Source organism: Vanessa cardui, chromosome 7, assembly GCF_905220365.1.
Source record: "Vanessa cardui chromosome 7, ilVanCard2.1, whole genome shotgun sequence".
Lineage (NCBI taxonomy): Eukaryota > Metazoa > Arthropoda > Insecta > Lepidoptera > Nymphalidae > Vanessa > Vanessa cardui.
In genome coordinates, this window is record NC_061129.1 from 7,573,673 (window position 1) to 7,595,750 (window position 22,078).

Here is a 22,078-nt window from a genome sequence, read left to right on the forward strand (position 1 = left end):
CAATAATCAGAAGTACGTGATGAGATCAACATTTTCCAGTTGAATACTTATTTCGTATTCTGATTTATCCAAAAATAAATATCTTCAGATAATATTTAAAATTCTCAACTGAACTATTGCTTTAAATTATCCAAATATTTGTTCAATAGTAATCCAATTTATAACGTTCATATTAGAACATTATAAATATACGTAACAACTTGTAAATATTCCACTGCAAGAATAAGGCTTTCTCTTCAAATCAAACTACTCTCTATTGTTCACCAATAAACACGACACATTTATTTGTACGACTCAAATGCCTAGGAGGCGGCCATATCGTTTAAACAGCGATCAGCCTTTTGCCTTCTAGCCAACCTTAAGAAATACACAGATAAAAAGAGATATCTTCTTTTGAAAAATAAATATAAATACAATATTATTTAATTATATTTTTATATTAAATTATTTTTTGTAGTAAAAATGTCTATTCCGAGTGTGCGAACTTCAAATGTCATAGGTACAACACGGTATACACCAGCTAAAATAAATAATTATGTTCTTCTGACCGATTTTGGGAAGAACAAATTTCTCTCTAAGGATGTATCCTTAGAGATAAATTTGTTCTTGGCGTTGTAACGCCAACAGCGTGGGGATAGATAAAAGATCCCAAGTGGTGAAGTAAACAAACATACACATAACTGTGTTTTATATTCCTTCATTCTCTTAATCCGATGGAAAGTCTTATTTACACACGAACGCAGAGTTCAGGCGCAGACACAACGGCTCTATAGCCTATTCCTGCCGTAAGAGGAAAAAAGCTAAATGAACAACATACGACATCGATTCGACGCGATGTCAATGCGCGATGATAATAATCTACGTTATCAGTACTTTACAATAAAAAAAATATTTTACCCAAAGACAATGAATATTAAGCGTGGTTCTACCTACCCGCTTATTACAAAAATAGATGTCTTATTTTTATTAATACTAACTTATAGTTTTTTTAAACAAGAAGTATATACGTTACGCATTACGCTACGCATTCTGAAGGGATGCCTTAATCATAATTGTCTAGCACTCCTAATAAGTAAAATGAACCAGAGTTTATGGAGACTAAAATGGTTGAGTAATACAGCATACATTATACCACGATTTAAACGATCTTCCCAACTTTGAATTTAAAGATAGGTAGGTAGTGATAGTGATAGATATATTTTTGTCATTAAATTCACATTTAATTACAAAAAGTAGTTCACTTTTTGTATCTAACCTCATATGGGATACTGTATACGGTTAATTCTAAGGATATATATGGGACAGTGACAACCTTAATAAAAATTGTAAACTATGAAGAATATAACTGCAAAGTGTATGAAGATCTGAGTTATAGTGTTAATTCCAGGTTTGGGTGGGTTGGTTAAGTGGGTCTTATACAAATTATTGAAGATTTTTATGCTTATGGGAGACAGTAGACCTAGGAAAGATCATAATATTAAAATGATTGGCTTATACGTAATGAATATAGACACGACAAAACCCGACTTTAATTGTCGCAAAAAATGTGGTTTTACCTTCGCTTCGTATCAAACTAAGCCTGATGAAAATTTTTATCAAATCACTTGATAAAGATGGACCTGATTTGAAGTACTTAAAAATATTTTGTCAAAGAAGAAATCCTCGTGGGCCCCAAAATAAGAAGGATTTTAATGACCATGTATCCAGTATTGATAAATATGCTCGGTATTCATTTAAAGCAGTAGTAAAAAAATTCTTGGACAACCATAAATCAGAAGATGAGGAAATTGTTTCCAATATGTTAAAAATTACAATAAGATGGGAGTGAATATGTAATTGAATTTTTTAGTAAATAATTCATTTTTTTACATTGGCACCATATTTTTTTCCTGTGAACCTAAGAAGCGTAAGCGATGAATATGTTGAAAGTTTTCCTCAAGATTTGACGATTTATGAAGAGAAGTACCAAGGTTTTTGGGATATAAATTTGTTAGGTGATTACTGCTGGTCTACATTAAGAGAAACTGTTGCTAATTAGTACAAAAGAAGAAGTAATCTTAGTTTCTTTCATGTCACACATAAAAAAAATATAAACTTAATATTTAAAAAAACTAGACGTCTTATTTTTTTCCACTTTAGTAGCTAACATAGGGTTTAGTACTATATCAACATTAAATTTAATCTATGGCAAAAGAGCCTTGTATTATATTTGCGTTTTGCGAACGTTGAATTTTGCTATCAGAACTTTGGAAGATAAATTTAAGTAAATAATTTAGTTAAGTAGAATAATTTTGTATTGAAAATAACGATAATAGTCAATAACTGTTCATGGTGCAGAAAATAGGGAGTCATTAGCGAATCGTATCTGATCTGCGGAATACTTCTCTCCTTCTTCGATTGGAATACATTAAACGTGCTTTCCGAGTTACGAGACTAAGTTACGTAAAACCTTGGACTACGACTGAGAATTTCTTGCCAGAAAAACCCAATTATCTTTTTATTGAACCGACCCGGTTATTGAACTCGAGGCTTTAAAATATAATATAGATAGATATCCTTATAAGAAAGGAGGTATTTAATGATAATAAGCAGTAAGCTATTAAAAAACTTATATCACTAAACTTATGACACTTAGTTTATCGTCGTTAAGAGCCGCTTTGGCACATCCTATATTATTATAAACTAACAGAAGCTGGGTTAATTATACTGGTATATTATGTGTTGAAGAAAAAATATTGTTAGGTAATACATACAACAAAGTAATGGTCAAAGTTGAGTACAATCATATCATAAGACGTTATATTAAATTAAAAGGATTCAAAAATGTTATTTTACATGGTAAAAGAAGATAAATCTATTTTCTTAAATTAATCTGCAAGAAAAATAAAAACATACCAACCTCTTTAGTTCACGCAAATTTCAGCTAAATTTTCGGCACCTTTCAAGACAACTTTTTTGTATAAAATGTAAACAATAAAGGCGAGGCGTGGGCACTAAATTTTAAGAAGCGATTGAATCAATATGCTTTTAAAACATTCGATACATTTCACAACACTTCGTGCCGCCTATTGTTGTTTGATAGGCGGTAAGAGATACCTTTTATTAGTACATTTTGTCGTTATAGCGATTAAATCTTACTTGCGTCTTTATAACATTATACCTTCTTAAAAGGATGTATTTTTTCGACATTTGCATGATAGAATGTGATCGATTAAAAACAAACGGAAGGATTACTTATTTCGAGTATAAGTTTCACTTTATATAGTTTTTCAAATGTCGATTCAAAAGTGCTCGTAAAAGCGCTACTCCAATGAAATATATTTTGATTTTGATAATGAATAGTAAAAAAAAATCTTACCTTCAACGTTTTTTTTTTTTGACATATTTCTTTTCGTGTAATTTATCTTATCATAATTCTATTTTTGTTTACATATTTAACTTACACATTTATGAATGAAAATAAAACCTTATCTTATAATGTTCTAATATTGATGATTTATTGCGTATTGCGTGTAAACTATTTATTTTTTTATGATATTATATAGATTTAATTATATAAGCAGGTTATAGCGTAAATTTTAAAATTTACGCTATAACCTATAAATTTAATTATTTTATGATTTTTTTTTAAATAAAATTACTTTTACACCCTCTGCATAAATATAATTTCTATTATACTATATGTATGTTATATGTTTTTATACATATGATATATAAATACATGTATTAACACATGTATGCACACGATGCGACAACGTTAACGAAAGCTTTAAATTTAACTAACTGTAAGCCCAGTACAGTGTCTGAACTCAGTATTATTATTATAATTATAGTATAGTAAAATATCATATTTCTGCAGTATCGGGTCTTGAAATCGAGCTCCCCTAATAATGCACATCAATACATAACGTACATTTATCTCGTTAACAAAGGAACAAATGGTCTGATACAAGTATATAAAACACTCGAAATGTTGAAATAGCATAATGCCCATCATTATACATTCATATGCTTTGTTGCTTACAGTATTTATTTTGAAACATGTCGAGGGGAGAAAACCCTCTTTCCGCTCCAAAGCTCCCGAAATTGCACAAAGAAGGCGTCGGACTCGGTGGGGCGGCGTTATAAAACATTGTCATTGGCTGTAAGCCGCCCCACCATCAAAGCGCTCCGCCCTGATGGAAATTCTCCCAGACCGATTGTTACAAGGCTCATTCAGTTGCCGGTAGTGGCAGAGGAAGGTTGTCGCGAAATAAGTCATTTTTCATTGTAATAGCATTGGGACCCTCAGTGAAGCAGTATATTACATATATTGAGTGATGTTAATTGTGTAAACGTGAAATAGTTTGATACGTGTTATGCACGCAATGAGTGATCCAGCTGCTTTGGCAGGGATGTTACCTTTCGATTCAATAGGATTGTACGAGCAGCCAAAACCTCGATTTATCTTTAAGATGCCCCGCGTGGTTCCAGATCAAAAGGCCAAATTCGAATCAGACGATTTGTTCAAAAGGCTGAGCAGGGAAAGCGAGGTGGGTTTTCACAAACATATATATATCGAACTTTCCAAATCAATCAATCATCCCATTTTTTTCTCATGGTCTTCAATCTTACTTGTTTTATACGGCTACTATAGTTTTGTTGGTTGGTGTTTAATGCGTAGAATTATAGTATTCAATGATATTATGAATATACAAAAAATACCCACAATATTAGTCGTGTAAGTGAAATCAACAGGAAAATTTTGCAATACCAATGTCAGGCCGCTGTGGTTATCAATACTATAGTAGGATATATCCTGCTGTTAAGGTTTTCCTTCCCGTCTAAGTTTAAATTTCTTTCCAATAATTAAAAAAAAATAACATGCATAAATTATTAAGCTTTGTAACTGAAGATATTTTTGTAACCTATTTTACCATTGTCTTTTAATTAGGTTCGATACACGGGCTATCGTGACCGTCCGCCAGAGGAGCGGCAGATGCGCTTCACGAGCGGCTGTCGCGAGGGCCACACAGAGATCGCCTTCACCGCCACCGGCACTAACCTCCAGCTGGTCTTCGACCACTCACCATACAACAACCGTGGCTGTGATTTCCAAAAAGAAACTGGCAAGGTACTACTTCATTATTGTTTACTTTTTAACATTACATATTTGATATTTATTATCATAATGATTTTTGGGACTATCCTAATAACCTACCATCTTAAAAGGTAATAATTAGGACTTCGACATAAAATATAAACTATCAAATTTTATATGTATATGTTCCTTAAACTTTTTTTATTACAAGCCATATATAGGTATCCTATCGATAAAAATTAATACATTTTTATAAATACTTTTCACACCGGACACAACATAACCGATCTCATTAGCATTGTTTTATAAATGCGTTTAATAAAATCTTATTACAATGAGTCATACTAAGCGTAGCAGTAGGGTCCTCCAATGACATCATTTCTCGTAGAAATACATATCTAGTTGATTGCACGTCATCAGCGCACGTTTCCGTTCCAAATTTTCAAAACCCAAATGAAGACATAAATAACTTCACTACTAATGAAAAACGTATTAAGTTATAACACCGAACATAACGCGTTGGTCACGCTTCCAAGGCGATTTAATGCGTGTATGAAAGAATGACAACTTTACAAGCTGACCGGTTCGTTTAATGTTGATGACTTCAATCGTGGTAATGCATTAATTTCGAGACGTCGTACATCTGTTATTAAATTCAAAACTAATAGCTTCTAAAAAAATAGATACTTTGTTTTTATAAAGAAATAGACAACTGTATCGATACATATACGAAATACAATAACAAATATAACAATTAAAAGTGAATTACTATTAATACGGGATTGTATTGTTCGCAATTTATTATATAAATGAGAATATAAAACATAAATCCTAATTCACATGAATAATTCAGGACTTAAAGAGATATAATTTTTATGTCGCTAATATAAAAACAAAGACTCTTCCAAATCGTGCCTCTTATAAATCCAATTATATGTATAAATGTATACTGTTTACTATTTTGAATAGGTATTTGATCGAATATCTTCCTAAGTAACATAATAATTAATATCTTTACCATTATGTGCAGCCTAATTTCCAATTCAAGACTCCATATTCATTGAAAAAAAAACTATATATACTTATAGTCAATACTATAAACTTTTTTATATTAACGTAAGTCACAAAAATATAATCGAAATTGCGTTTCATATATAATTAAAATTATTAATATAAACTGGCCTTAATTTTTATAATATCTTCAAACTTATGTTGCCTTAGAATAATTGTTAACGCGGAATCTCTACAATAACCCTTTATATCCTTCCGTAATTTGTGTAATATTTAAACTCATCAATTTTGGTATAACTGCTATATTAGACGATAAGCAACATTGCTTAACTAGAAGTCAGCCGAGAACTAGAAAGGAAAATTTATTCAAAGATATTCCAACTTATATAAATTATTCGATTGTATAAGGCAAGAGCTTCTGCTGTTTCTACTCTCTATGCTGAAACTCGTATGTCGTCAGTTTTCATTCCCAGGAAAATGATTTGACTTAGCTCAATATTTTACAATTCAACGGAACCGCTCTATTAGTATGAGTACGTTTAAATAATAAAATTTGTCTTCATTACACAATTAAATAACTCACAAAGGCGAACGGTACATAAGCAAGAACAAGAGGAAGTCTTATCGTAACTCTTACAGACAACCTTTGGAGGAAAAGGACATAAAATTGAAGTTGCGGTGTGTACAAAGATCCACATAAAATAATTAATATAATTATAACTAAACAAAGTATATAATACATTATATAAAACTCATACAACAATTACGAAAATATACAAAGAATAAAATTATATACAAAGAGCTAAAGCATGCACAGAAAAGGCTTTAGCGAATGTCGAGCCTTTACAAAAGTCGGAAACATTGTGACTAACTGCATATTAATTTGGGAAAGATACCAGTAGGGTAGGCAATGGTCCGAACGACCGTTTTCAATAAATCTTGGATCACGCTTATATCTTGGAATGTTAACGAATCAGGAATATGATCAAATAATAAGTCATTTAAAAAATTAAGTTAATTGGGTCTAAACACACAATTTTAAACAAAAAAAAGGAATTGTGGATCAATTCTTCCACATTTGGATGGGTGGGTGCCTCAATGCTTTAGTCGCTGACTTAAAAGACCAAGGTTGCTAATATCGGATCAAGTTGAAGTTCCTGATGTTATGTTATGTTGCATTGTCGTCCGTAAGGATTAATAAAGTGAGACAAAAGAGAGCTTTTGTAATTAATTTGCACTAACAGCACCAGTATCGATTGAGCAATACCGCTATGGACGAAATCAGTCTGGATCAATTTAATTTACGTAAGTGTGTTGGCTGTAATCTTTTTCTGTGAAACTTTCTTGGTCTTGAAGCATATAACGAACCACAAAACTGATAGAACCGATCCTGCTAGGCGCAGATGTAACGTAATAAACGATAGGTATTAAGTACGCATCTTTAAAAAAATTACATTTTGTTTTTAGCTTAGATAACACTTCTCTGATCAGTTGGTATTCTATATTTAAGTTTAACTAGATAATTTGAATACAATTAGGTTTCAGATACTAAAGTAATTCTTAAAATGGTAACAAAACTACTTAAGTTTGGTGTTGGTTTTTTAAAACAGAATAAAAAAAATCATAAAACGTATCAAATAACTTTACTTATTAATTTTATTTAAATTTATTCATTGTTGTTAGTGAAAACTCCACCCAGTTTTAATTATTTTAGCTGAAATTGACTGCACTTTACTTTTAGCGAAGAACTTACTAAATTTCTTAAAAAATACTTTACTATCCCTGTATAACTGAAATAGTTTATTGATACAAAAAAACAGAACGTTATAGATATTAATATTTATGCAATTGTCTATATATCTAACTTTACATTTTACGATCACAAATACCAGTAAAAAAAAATAAGGCACATATGTTTGTTGTTTTTTTTTTTGCAAATAGAATGAATTATTTTTGAAGCACATAGTATTTTGTTCATTCGTATTACAATTTTAATGTAACGTTCGAGGGACCGAATTGATGAACAATTTTATTGAATTTAGCCCCTTCGTTAGGTTGAAGCCGCCTGCTGAGGTTCTATACGAATACTTATATTTATTTACACTCGGTTCATTTAACAGCACACTCGAGTGTGCACGGGCCCCGTTTCGTAAGTTATTACATAAACCAGACAGGCATCAAATGAAAAATATTTTATTCAAGTTGACTTAAGCACTTTTGAACTGACATTTTTCAGAAATGTAATATATATTTTACATTTATGCTACCAGTTTTTTGAAATGTAGATTCTACCGAGTAAAAAGAAACTAAAAGAGTCCTAGATTCTTTTAAGTGTAAGTTTATTTTTACTCACTCTCTTTTTACTTACATTTGATATATAAAGCTATTTATATCCAAAAATATTAAATCAACTCAATATGTTCTGCCTCAAAATCAACAATTCGTAGCTATTTGTGAGTATTTACCCCATTAATTCAAGTGTTTAAATACTATAAATTTTGTTAAATTAAAATAGGTAAAAATATCTGTGGAATTTTAATAAAGACGAGAAGGCACCTTTCCGTGTAAATGTATTCTTGAATTTTCGTAGTCGGAAACATGTATGCCTTCCATACATACATACGTTTCAGTACATACTTTACTTACACATATGAAAACATTTTAAGGCTATCTTTAGTCTTTATTTTAAGTCGTTAAATATTTTCCAAAAAAAGACGTGACATCTGCAGTCCCCAAAGGCTTTGGCAGAAATAAATAATTCAAAAAGCGATTCTTCTAATCTATGACGTAGGGGAAAACTGAAATCAATAATGGAAAAGCTCCTGTAGGATTGGAGGGCGTCGGGACGCCACGCCCGCCCAACCAACATGGCCGCCGTCGCATCGTCCTCTCCCTCCTCATCTCATTAAATGTTATGTCATCAATTTTCTCTGTAGTATCTATTCACTCGCAACGATTATTTTTTTTTATTAATCGTTTAATTGGTACCTACCATAAAAGTTCCTGTTCTAACTAACTATACTTATAAAAATAAAACATACGAATGTGTAGGGCTGCTGATCAGAATCGAGATCAGTCTTAAATAAATATCATCTTAATAAATCAATATCAACAAAAATAAGGTTAAAACATCAATTCTTAAAGAAATACATAACAGTCATTACACCAATCGTATTTGTGTAGGCCACCTATTTGTATAGGCTATACAGACTACTTATAAAATTTTGTTTTGTGTAGAAAATGTCGGAACAAAACGCACGCGATCTGACTGTGCCACGCTTACCTTCTGTCGTGACTTTTTTTAACGTTATCCGTAATATTTAATTGTATTTTTACTAAATTGTAACAAATGAAAGTAATCATGTAAATGTATTCGAATTCTTCAAAATATTTTTATTTCCCTTACAATTAGTAAACTACCGTTAAATATTTCCATGAAATTTTCTGTCTGTTACAATTTTTTTACCATTGATATAGTAATGCGTCATATAAAAAATGATTCAAAATAGGCTGGTACAAAAAATAAGTTTTTGTACCAGCCTATTTCACCGCCTACTGCGATATCTTTGTTCCTTTTTTTGCATTCTAAGAAGGTCGTAGTAATTTATTTCACAGTCATAGAGTGACACATATTTTTCTTTTGTTTACCAGGCTCATATTGTATCCCGATTTATAATGAATGGCGTGTGCGTGCGATGGCGAGGCTGGATTGACTTAGAACGCCTAGACGGCGCTGGCTGTCTCGAACTAGACGAGGAACGCGCTGCAATCGAGGACGCCGCTCTACGAGATCAAATAGAGCGATACAACCAGAGGCTAAGAGATTTTGAGGACAAGCAGCGTGCTTACCGCGAACACGGCGAGGAGCTTCGAGCCCATTCTCAAGTTCATGCACAGCGCTGTCACCAAGCTCGCCAACCGCCGCACCCAGCTCATCCTGCCCACCCACACGCCACACATCCTGTCCACATTAAACCACACTCCCAGGGTGCTCTGATATCGTGAACACTTTTAAGCATTATTAATATATAACAATGTTAAATACTATTAAACCTTTTAATCTTTAAAGTTAAAATAGTAATGTATATCATTCTATCCAACAGGTGAACATAACATAATAAATGTTATCTTTTTACGCATGGAAATTCCGCTACTAGGAATCAACCATTTTATAATTATCAAAATAAAAGTAGTTCATAATAAAATGTAAATTTAAATAAATGCTGTAGATTCAAATCTGGTAAGTGAATACTAATGACTTTACGCAATCATTAAATTTATTCATTACTTAAAAATGTGTTAGTAAATTAAATGTCATTAGTTAATGTAACATTAAGAATTAACGTAGGTCAGTCCTACGTCACTTTCATTTACGCCATTACGGTTAAAGTGATTCTTAATGTTCATCGTAGAAGCTGTTGTTTAATATATGCATTTATTATCTTTGCATAATCGGGCTAGCAAATATACTTCAGAATTATTAAATAATGTGTTCAAATTTTTATATTCACATCCAAACAAACAAGTAATGTTTTGTTTCTATATATCGATTAATAATTATTATATAGAGCTATAAGTGAAATAATTAAATATCATCTATTCACAAATATTAAGTGGTGCATTGAAAAATTGCGAAAGTCGATGTATTAATACTTCAACATTTACGTATAGAATAGTAATTATTCAACCATAATGTTTATGCCATGAATTTCATCATTTTACTACTTCCATTCTACTACTTACTACTTCTATTCATTAAAAAGTTTTGATTGTAATTAGCATTTACGTTTCGTGTAAAAATATGTTCATGTTTATTTGGTATTCGTGTTATTTATTTTTTAAGATTCTTTATTTTATGTAAGATTTACGTGCGAAATATTGTGATAGTAATGTAAATAAATGTTTATAATTTTACGAATTTTATTTGTTTATAAAGGTTTACCCATAAATATAACCTAACACATTTCTTATTCCGAATAAAAAGCAGTAAAAACACTTAAATAATCTTAAATTATCAGCCAATGTCTTTTTTGCACTGAATAAAATACATGTGCCGAAGTGGTAGTCAAATAATACAAAACCTGGCCCTTGGGTTTGATATATATATACATATATAAGCATAATAGTTGACAATTCAAGCTATATTAAGTTAACCTACAACTTAAAATTACGGCAACTAAGGCAAAGGCAAAATTTTAAAATTGTCCTAATTTATTACAATATTGAAAAATTATGATACTTAAAATAAAATTCTCGCATTTCATACTTAAGAGTTAAAAAGTATATTTATAATATAGGCAACAATACAAACCTTCAAAATTGTAAGTCGCAGGTTCAATAAACCATAAGAATCTAAGATTAAAAAAACCTTACATTTTCGTATATCATACGATTGCCTCAAATATTATTAACTACCAATACTTATTTTTCCGTTCTTGATTTAGATATATTTTCATACTTGACGCAATACTACTTCTATTAACAACAGAAATCCATTTTATTTTTACTGCCATAGTTCCCATACAAGTTAAATCGAAATCAAAACATTAAACACAAATCTATATTAATATTATATATGTGAAAGTAACTCGTCTGTTTGTAGCTCTTTTACGACCAAATCAATGAACCATATTGGATGAAATGTGGTGCAGCAAACTTCACAAGGAAGGAAGGACATAGACTACGTTTTTTGTCTAACACGTGACAGCCTCCTAAAAGTCGAGCGAATCCGCGAGTGAAAACTACTTCATAATAAACATTAAAGATTAAATTATTCAAGCTCTCGACTGATGACATTATCGCGTCAATTTAATGTCACATGTTGTCTACTTGGCTTTGGTCCTCTGTATCTAGTTAGCAACATGTTGTTAATGATGATATAATTAATTGTAGGTAGATATCGAATAAGATCCGGTTCTTAGCGTTTATTTTTCTTAAAAATATTAATTTTATATCAACTTAATTTCTTTTTATATTGATGGCTAATATTCTTTCTTCATATTCATAGACGAAAACATTAGACAATACAGAAAGTTAATGCAAATAGTAATTGTGTAAAACAAAAAAAGTTGTATTCGATTATCTTTTTGATTTAATTATCTTGATTGATCTACGGTATAATTCTACATAAAACAACATTGTATATAATTCAGTTATGAAAATCGCGAGTTTTAATAATAATAATTTCGAACTCTTGACTATTGACGCACTAGAAGGTCGTCATTCCCAAAATATGGGTATTAGGCACAAAAAGGTATTAAATTAAATTGAGACTATTCGTTCATGCCACGCACGCAATCGCAATTAAATACAATTAGGCGTCCGTCACATGTTGTTCCGATGTAAAGGTAGGCGCTCGGAGTTGCACGCGCGGCGCACCTGTGACTGCGCCCGCGCAACCCTCGCCCTTCGCTCATTATACCCAATTTAGTTCAGGAAATGTTCCCATTTATGCTCGTTGAACGCGCAGTTAATTGCTGCATTTAAAGGTTGAATAGTCAGAACATAATGTAACTGCTTTTCATTAGAAAATTCAAATACTTACTTATTTTCTTGTACCAATATGTTACCATTCAGTACCTTAACAAGACGGTGGTTTTGTATTTCATATATTTTGTTCCCTATCAATCTCATCACGATTATATTTATGTATAATTCTACATTTACGCGGAAATAAGCATTATTTAGAATGAAAGCAAATATTTATGATGTTATCTAAGTTTTTATTGTGACACACGGCACCTTGACCGTCAAAATTGAGCAGGTACGGCCTTTATCGGACATCATCTCTGATCGATGTCCGCAAAAAAATTTGAAGGTAAAAATGGATACCAAGCCTGTGATTTATCAGAGCGTTCTTTTTGTGCAAATGGGTCAGGTTTAGTGAGACCGAAGCACCAAAAGGGCATTTTATGTAATTCCTATAGACCGTGGGAACGACGCGCGACGGGCGGAACAGCAAGATGATTAAAAATAAATGTTTATATAAAATGATTCGCTGTTTAGTGGTGTATTACATTTTTTATTGCCCAGGAACTTATTTTTCATTATCAATTTAGCCTATAACTTGAAAATAGCTCTTTTGAATCAGATATACTGACGTAATACTAATGCCAGCTAATGTTAGTCAACATAACATGTAAGTACATAGTATAAATCCATTGTGAGCTGTTGTAATCTAATATAATTATGTTTATTAATTCTTTGGTAAATAATTAGATGAATCTAGTGTCACAATGCTTCATTATTTCCAAATTAGAATACCAAAGACGCCTAACTAATGTTTAATTAAAAATATGGTACTCCCAGCCAATAAGTGTAGCTTAATATTAAACTGTATTTTTTATGCCCGTATATATTACATTATATACATGTAAAACTAAGAGAAAGTATACAATAATATAATACTAATGATTAAATATCATGGATTAAATACATGTTCACTGATATAATTTGTGTAACAGAATAAGATTTTTGGGAATAAAACGATTTGTTCCCACGAAAGACGAAACTTGAAGAATTTCAAATGCTATGCAGTTCCAGACCAGTACTTCCATAAGGTTTCTCTGATACTTGAGATGTCTGATATAACACTTGAGTGAGTTGTAAACGCACGCTTGAGGCTTCCATCCTTAAGACAAAATATTTTCCGTCAATTCAAACTTTAAAACATATTCGCAATTTGAGTTGCGAGTTTATGACATTGTAACAATAACGCATTAAAATTATTGACTGTGACATCAACTTAATATAATATTATTTTTAATAATCCTTACTGATATAATTTTTACTGTTAACAAAGTGCAATGTCTCCAATAAAAATACTATACAAATTTAACCGACTAGGCGTAACATTTAAAAAAAACGTGTAGCATTAACAGCACTACGGCACTAGCAGATCTCCGGAACTGAACTTTAATTACATAAAGTCAAAAACTAAATGAAGCTGTTTGTTTATCCAATAGACCTAAATTACACTGCAGAGCGCACATCAAATAGCACAGTTTTATAGCCGAGGCGAGCGTGCAGCGGCACTTTGAAAGCGAGAAGCGCCATCTCTTCCACATGTTTCCTCGAATTAATGTGTGTTTTCTCTGAACAAAACGGCTGTCATAAAACAAGTAAATTACTACATAAAACACTATCGACTGTTTGTTTATAATAAAAAACACATTGAAAATCGTTCTGGATATTTGGGAAATTAAATTATGACTGTAATATATTTGCTTATATGGCTACTGGGTTAGCTATAATATGATCATTTACAAATTAATGAATAATGTTCAAGTAGCTTTGTTATCATTAAAATTACCGAAATTGAAAGAGTAAACGAAAACAAGGCGAGACAGTCATCATGCTCCTGCCCTTATCCCAATTTTATTTGGGGTCGGCGCAGCATGTCTTCTCCTTCCATACTTCTCTGTGAGACGTCACCTCACAAGTAACAATCTTTCTAACCATATCGTCTTTCACACAATCCATCCATCGTTTCCTTAGTCGTCCTCTACCTCTATATCCATCCACATCCATGCTCAAGGCCTTCCTCACAACATGTTTCTCACAGTCATAACTAAAATTTGACAAATATATTTTTATTTTTATTTAAATAATCAGATTGTATCCGTCTTAATGTTTAGTTCAAGACATTGATACGTTCAGTTTAGTAGCTAGCTGAAAAGGCTGCAGATTCTAAGTGCTTATTTTTCCTACCCTGGTCGGGCTATTCGCCTTAATCAGTATATCCAATCTGATGATCCGATGTTGGATTGCTGACCCGTAACAGTGCATATGTTTTTCCTCACACACTTGTTTACAATAATAGTCCCGCAATTGGCTAGGCAACAGCTGTGTGATCCTCCTGAGCTGAGTAATGAAGTTCACTGAGTACTGACAATATTTAATACTACATGTAGACTGCCTACAAAGATCCGTTATCTAGGTACTCGAAATTTAAAAATATAAGAAGAGACTTCTCCATTAATTATAAGCCACGTGCAAGATAATCCCTTCTAATAGAGGGCGTCCGGCGGCTTATCCCGAGATCATCAGGTGCTCTAGCCGTGCGCCGCAGTTATCCCTCCAGTCCTCTTTATAATACCTTCAATGCGTGAACACACAGTTCACTGAGCATTATTAATTAGAAACATATTAGAATACAGTAACGCCGCCAAAAGTATTTACTTGAAATTTTTGCATATTATATAAATTTACACATGAGATATATATTTTTTTACATAAGTATGTAATATTTTATTAAGATATTCAAATAAGAAAGTTAATAGGAAACCGATTAACACATTCACTTAAATATACTCATTATAATTATCATTACTCACCAATATCACTCATAAACAATAATAATGTAGATGTACTTAAGGAAGATATGTCAATTTCAGTATGTATTTGTTAGGTTAGGTTAATAAATAAAATTTTAACAAAAAGAAAAACCGACTTCAAACAAAATACTATTTTAAAACAAATAAAAATGTACTAAAAAGTAATAAAAATAATTGCATATTTAACATATTTTTGAGAGTCCTCCTAGGTAAAATGAAATGAAAAATATTAGACTACTTAAAAGTCGATTTACGATTATATAACGTAGTTATAGTTATTGTTATATTTGGAGCAGGTGTCAAAGCACCCGTGAGAAGTCGGGGCGGGTCGCTAGTTGATTATAATATTCGATTATGACAATTACACGAAAATAACCACGTTCCGGAAGGTGATTCAAATATCCAAGTAACCCATAAACAAAAGATTCCACCGAGTATTGCTAACGTGCTCCTCAGAATTGTTCCGTTCCCTCCCGTTCCCTTAATTTGTGATGGATCCTATGCACAGAACCCTACCAAACTTTCACCAAACTACCCTTAAAGTATATCTTTTATAATAAAAAAAGAATCATCAAAATTGTGCCACCCAATTTTGAGTTATAAATAGGTGACTATTTATCGCGCACATACTTAATGCAAATTTAAGACTTATGTCGTTTTCATACGGATACCATTATCGGAAAAAAATAAAATTAAAATGGGACCCCACGGGAAGCACTACCTTTCAAACAAAAAAAAAAATTATCAAAATCGGTCCACCCAGTAAAAAGTTACGAGGTAACAAACATAAAAAAAAAATACAGACGAATTGACAACCTCCTCCTTTTTGAAGTCGGTTAAAAAGTAGTAAAATTGTCTGTCTTAATCTCATTTTCTTTGATTAGTATTTTGTGATATTGCGTATAGTTCACAGTTTGAGTACGCCAGAAGGCTACGTATGAGTACCTAGGGTCTATGGAGAACAGTTGTAATAAATAATTAGTTAATAAAGAGTTAAGCAAGACTAATAAATGTAATAGTTATACATAATGATATATTTTTATGATAGGGAACCGCAGCCCCGGCTTCGCAATAGTGATACTGATACTAAATACATTACAGAACTTGTTTATTTACGACATCAAATTAGAAACTTCTAAAATTTCCAGTGTTTCACGACTATATCGTCAATGCATGATATACAAAAACCTCCTCTCAAATCGCTCTATCTATTTAAAAAACCGTATCAAAATCTGTTGCGTAATTTTAAAGATCATAAGATAGAATACAGCGGATAGCGACTTAATTTTATACTTTGTAATGACAACGGAGGCAAATGAGGTTCTCGCTATCAGATTCGTAATTATATGGATGAGACATCACAGCAAACTCAAATAATATTTGACTCTTTTAAAATCGTTAAGTCTCTTTTAAATTTATTTATTTTATAATGACGGCTGTGACCGATGCAAGTCACCGAAAATAAGCGAAATTCAAATGATTCCCGAAACGATGGGACCGATTGACTTGAAATTTACTATAATTCTCTTTTCACAACGGTTGTGTACTTCATTAAAAAAAAAAATACAGACGAATTGATAACCTCCTCCTTTTGGAAGTCGGTTGAAAAGGGATTTTGTGAACGGACGCTCTATATCCAACCAAATTCACAAGGGGCATCCAAAAAATATATATAACCTAAACCAAGATTTCTATGAACAATTTTTTATGGACATTATTATTTTATTACTGTTGTTAAAATTCAGTGTTCTGTAAGTATAGATTTTGTTGTTACCTAATTTCTACTATTCAAGAATAGTGTGCAGTATTTACCTAAGTAAAGTAAAGTAACAGCCTGTCAATTTCCCACTGCTGGGATAAGGCTTCCTTTTTCCATTAAGGAGAGGGTTTGGAACATATTCCACCACGCTGTTCCAATGCGGGTTGGTGGTGGTTGGTGGTATTTACCTAAAGTCCTACAATATTACTAAATGTCGATGGTAATTTTGTTTCAGTAGTTTATAATTTTGTAACTACCATAAACATAGAGGGGTTATTGGTAATACGATGTAAGTCCGCTATGCGGCGATAGAGATTACTATTTGCAATAATATTAAGCCATGTGCATGGTGCAGAAATAAACCATTCTTGAGTTATCACTTTTTTAACTTTTTCAAAATTTGTCAAAATTTTGAAAAAGTTAAAAAAGAATCCTACTTGATACACTGTAGAACATGTTGTATGTACTGTGCTCTGTTTTAGAGAGTTTTAGTTTTTAAGACTGGCTTATTAAAAATTTAATTAGGCTATATTACAAAATGTCTTACTTATAACTTTGTTACTGAACTGTTTATGTATTTATTTATTTATTATATTTGTATCAAGTAAATAATTTAACTGAGTAAGTAATATTTTTTGCATTGCATTATTTATGTATTATTTAATTTTGTGGGAATTTTAAAGAGCGACCTTTAGTACAAATTCGTTCATGTTTGAATACGAATTCCTACCAGCGTCATTTCTGGTCATTTTATTTCGGCTGCTTCGAAATGAATGCATAGTTTTTATACATTTTTGGAAAGCTTAGATAACGGGCATGTTTTTATAACAAAATAAAATAAATAATCTCTAGGCCAAGTTTGATGTTGATTGTTTTTGTTCTTAAGGCAGTTTTGAGGAAATAAAAAAAATAAATAAATAATTTATTTTCCATCTCAAATTTCTAAATTTGAACAGAAAATTATTATTTAAACATTGACAAAATCCAATGTTTAATCGTTTTTATAAAACCGAAGAAAAAAATTGAAAATTTTAATTTATACTTTTTTTTTAAATCAATTTTTGAAGTTGCATTATTTACAAATTTTGAAAAAAATTAAAACAAGTGATAACTCAAAAGTGGTTTATTTTGGCACCGTGCATATGGGGGGTTAAAATTATTGCAAATAGTCACCTCTATCTCCTCCTAGCGGATGTACGTCGAATTACCAATAACCCTGTAGTTACAAATGTTACAAGTTTACCAATTATAAGGGTTTTCGAAATTGTTTAAGACTTAACATTTTTAAATGAGTTAACATATGTTCCATTGGTGAAATTAATAAGTATACGTACCTATTTTTCGATTGTTAATAACTATTATAATCATATTTGTGCGTATCACAAATTTTTTTTTCTGAACTGTTGACTGTAAATAAAGTAACACCATTCTCTCATCTGAATAAAATTTGATAAATGAAAGGTTTAGAGCTTACTTCAATAACTTATTTTAATACAGGTTCGAAAGTTGGCACCCGGCCGATTCGCAATAATTTCGCAATCAATTCACACACAATCATTATTTAAGAATATATTTAATATATTTATCCACTGGGCCATTACTACTTAAGAAAAGTCTGATCATTTAACAGTCTTACTGTTAAATTTATTATGCTAATGGAAAAATATGAAACACTTTTAAATTATTAACAGTTTTGCGTTTATATTTTTACTTTTTAAACAGGCGAAATATATAGATTTCAATGCACATACCTAGGCGATGTTGGCAGCTCTGACTGTCAGATGTCAAAACTGTCAGGAAGTGATAGTTGTTGTCTATTATATAGTAAGTAATAGGTATTATCAAAATATTTCTTTAACAAATAACAATACGCTCCACTATTCAAATTATAAACTTAAAAATTTAGACAACCTCGGTCGCTATCTATGAATGAAGATACATATATAAACGCTAAAAACATGAAGGAAGGAGGATATTCAATTTTTCATCAAGAATACATCATCATGGCAGAGTAGTAAGTAATTATAAATAAATAAAGTAAAGTCATTTACTTCCCAAACATGTGATGTGATTCATTAGAATTAACTCAAAAACTGTTATACATTCTAGTCGTATGCTGCAAACTGAAAATTTACCTGGAATCTATGTCATACCATCCCACGAAAACTCATTTCGTAAGTATTTGCAAATAAATTCCCATTCCTTCCTTTTTTTGTCGCCTTGTTTTGCAACCTACTCATATATTAAGTTATAACAAAATATTTTGCTTATAAGAACAAATAACTCAATGTATTTTTATTAATTTTCAGTTTGGTATGGTGTGATATTTATTAGATCGGGTACATACGGAGGAGGAGTGTTTAGATTTACTTTAACTTTACCTGAAAAATTCCCAGATGACACAGTTCCTGTAAGTTTACTAAAATAACTTTGACTAAACAAGTATTTTGTAATACCTTCAAGTATAAGTAACAGTAATATTTTTTTTTTAGACTATAACTTTTACATCACAAATGTTTCATCCAGCAATTGATGCTGTGACTGGTATTCTTAGCCTGAGTGAAGTTTTCCCACAGTGGGACAGGAAACAAAATCACATTTGGCAAATCCTAAAATACTTGCACTGGATATTTCACAATTTGAATATGAAAGTACCAGCCAATAATGAAGCTTCTACACTGTAAGTTTTTAATAAATGTTTTATATTGGTAAAGTATGAAATAGATTTAACTTGGGTAACTTGTAATAATACATTATTAGCTATTTGAACATTGTATGTCTTTAAATTAAATTATAATATATTTTATCTTTGTTACAGCTACAAAACAAACAGAAAATTATTTATCGATAAGGTAAAAGAAAGTATAGCCAATAGTAATGAGCATATATATGACGAACCTCCCACTGAAGATAAGCATTACATAACATTCAAACCTTATGACCCAAATGTACATGACTCAGCTAAAAACATGATGTTAAAGGTTCCTGGTGGAAATGAAAGTTCTCATGGTATCTCATGGGTACAATCTGGATCTTATCAATCTTTTTCAAAGGATGATACTGCCTAGCAATTGACATATGATTATATTGTTAACAATATCACAAAGCACAGCCATATAACAAACCTGTGATAAAAAATAATATATATTTCAATCATTTCATGTTGTATAAATTTGATATTAATATACAACATGTTAATTAGTAAATATTAGCTCTACATATACAGTATTGCCTATTAATGTTGTTTAGTTGATAATTAGTTGTCTTATTCTTTGGAATGTGGAAGCAGTGAAGAGTAAAAAAGATAAAATCTGTTTCGCTAAGTATTTACTAAATTTTTTTAAGTAAGGCTTTATAAACATATGCAATAACTTTTAATTTTGTTTTAAATATATTTGTTCTAATAGCGAAATTAAGCAATATTTTATACTTACATGTGATTTTATCACAATTTCATTCGAAATTTTAATTATAACCACCATTTCTGTTTACATATTGTAACAATGAATCACAATGAAAAATATGATATTTGGGTTTTAACTGCAATCATATATTTGTAATGGGTGTACACTCTGACATCTGACCTGACTAAAAAAATATACATCACAAATGTTTAAGTGTACAAAAATAAGAGTCTTAAATATTTTCATATAAGCAAAATTGTTTCCTTTTTTAATATAGTACACATTATGTTAACCTAACTTTTGCACATTGTTTATATATAATTAAAACCTTTTTTTCAGCCAGAGAAAAAGGGTAATACATTATTTACAAAAATTTTGTTTTTTTGTTTTAATTTTTTATATATACAAGTGTTTTACTTATACTTCTAAAATATTACATGGAAATTAAGACCTAGTCAGGGACTGTTCTTATTTTAATATTGTGTTTAAGAACTGTTTCTGCAAACCATGATTGATCTAATTGATAATTTCTGTCCTTCCAATTGAAATGCGTTGGGGGTGCATTTTCTCCATTATCAAATGTGAAATACTTACTTATTTCGATCGAAAGTTTAGATCTAATAAGCCCAATACCACCATATTTATCATCGGCAGGGTGGTAGACTCTACCAGTTTCAGGTAACATGTAAACTTTTTCAGGTTGAAATTGAGACATTAATGATTCACCAGCATAGCCAAATGTCAAATAATCTGTTTCAGGGTTTCCCTTAGTAATTATATGTGTATAAACTATTGGTAAATCGTCACATCTTATATAATTCCTCTCTCTTCCACATAAAGATATGAATGGAAATTCATCTTGATATTTTCCAGTTTTGTTTAATCGAACTCGCTTAAAGAAGAATTCTAAAAACTTCTTTTCTTTAAAGCAAGATGTAAAGTTTTTCATTCTTGAATCATCTAAAAATAACTGTAAAAGCAGTTATACTGAATTTAATAACTATGCAAAAAATATTCTAAAAAAATGAAATAATTATATTGTGGTATACATGTAACTATATTTATTTGCGCATCATAGGAAAAATATTTAATTCACACTTAATTTTTATTACTAAAAATAGATACGATCAAAGGTGACTTACCATGCCTTGATGATCAATAAAATAAAAATATTCACGGATTTTTGGTTCAGGCTCTTGACCTTGTACATACTTAAGTAAACGTTTTTGTAAATATAAATATTTTTTTGGATACACTAAGGTCCTACGAATGATGTTCATTATGTTAAATGCTTGGTTAATGGTACCTAACAAAAACATATCAATAATCAGCTGTCTAATAAGTAATAACAACGTAGGTAGGTGCTAGAAAGTTTGTATCGTTTTTTGACATTGACGTTTGAAATATGACAAATTTGGAATCGACTAAAAAGAAATTGCAAAATCGATTCTTTAATATTAAATAAAAATATTTTTGTAATTATATTTTC

The 22,078-nt window shown here is 30.9% G+C and overlaps 3 protein-coding genes across 3 annotated transcripts; 2 read left to right on the forward strand and 1 right to left on the reverse strand.

The window, feature by feature from the left end:
* The first annotated feature begins 4,226 nt into the window (after positions 1 to 4,226).
* LOC124531398 (protein big brother-like) lies at positions 4,227 to 11,005 on the forward strand. The gene is made up of 3 exons (XM_047105971.1): positions 4,227 to 4,532; positions 4,934 to 5,113; positions 9,743 to 11,005. Exons 1-3 carry the CDS (start codon positions 4,359 to 4,361, stop codon positions 10,094 to 10,096), a joined length of 708 nt encoding a protein of 235 aa, XP_046961927.1. The 5' UTR covers positions 4,227 to 4,358; the 3' UTR covers positions 10,097 to 11,005.
* Positions 11,006 to 18,965: 7,960 nt separating this feature from the next.
* Positions 18,966 to 20,966, forward strand: LOC124531467 (protein crossbronx homolog). Its single transcript, XM_047106066.1, has 5 exons — positions 18,966 to 19,199; positions 19,295 to 19,359; positions 19,495 to 19,595; positions 19,678 to 19,865; positions 20,004 to 20,966. The coding sequence occupies exons 1-5, from the start codon at positions 19,111 to 19,113 to the stop codon at positions 20,251 to 20,253; spliced, it is 693 nt and encodes a 230-aa protein (XP_046962022.1). The 5' UTR covers positions 18,966 to 19,110; the 3' UTR covers positions 20,254 to 20,966.
* LOC124531466 (UPF0598 protein CG30010) lies at positions 20,714 to 21,971 on the reverse strand. Its single transcript, XM_047106065.1, has 2 exons — positions 21,732 to 21,971; positions 20,714 to 21,559 (listed from the first exon to the last, which is right to left on the reverse strand). The coding sequence occupies exons 1-2, from the start codon at positions 21,906 to 21,908 to the stop codon at positions 21,041 to 21,043; spliced, it is 696 nt and encodes a 231-aa protein (XP_046962021.1). The 5' UTR covers positions 21,909 to 21,971; the 3' UTR covers positions 20,714 to 21,040.
* Positions 21,972 to 22,078: the final 107 nt, after the last annotated feature.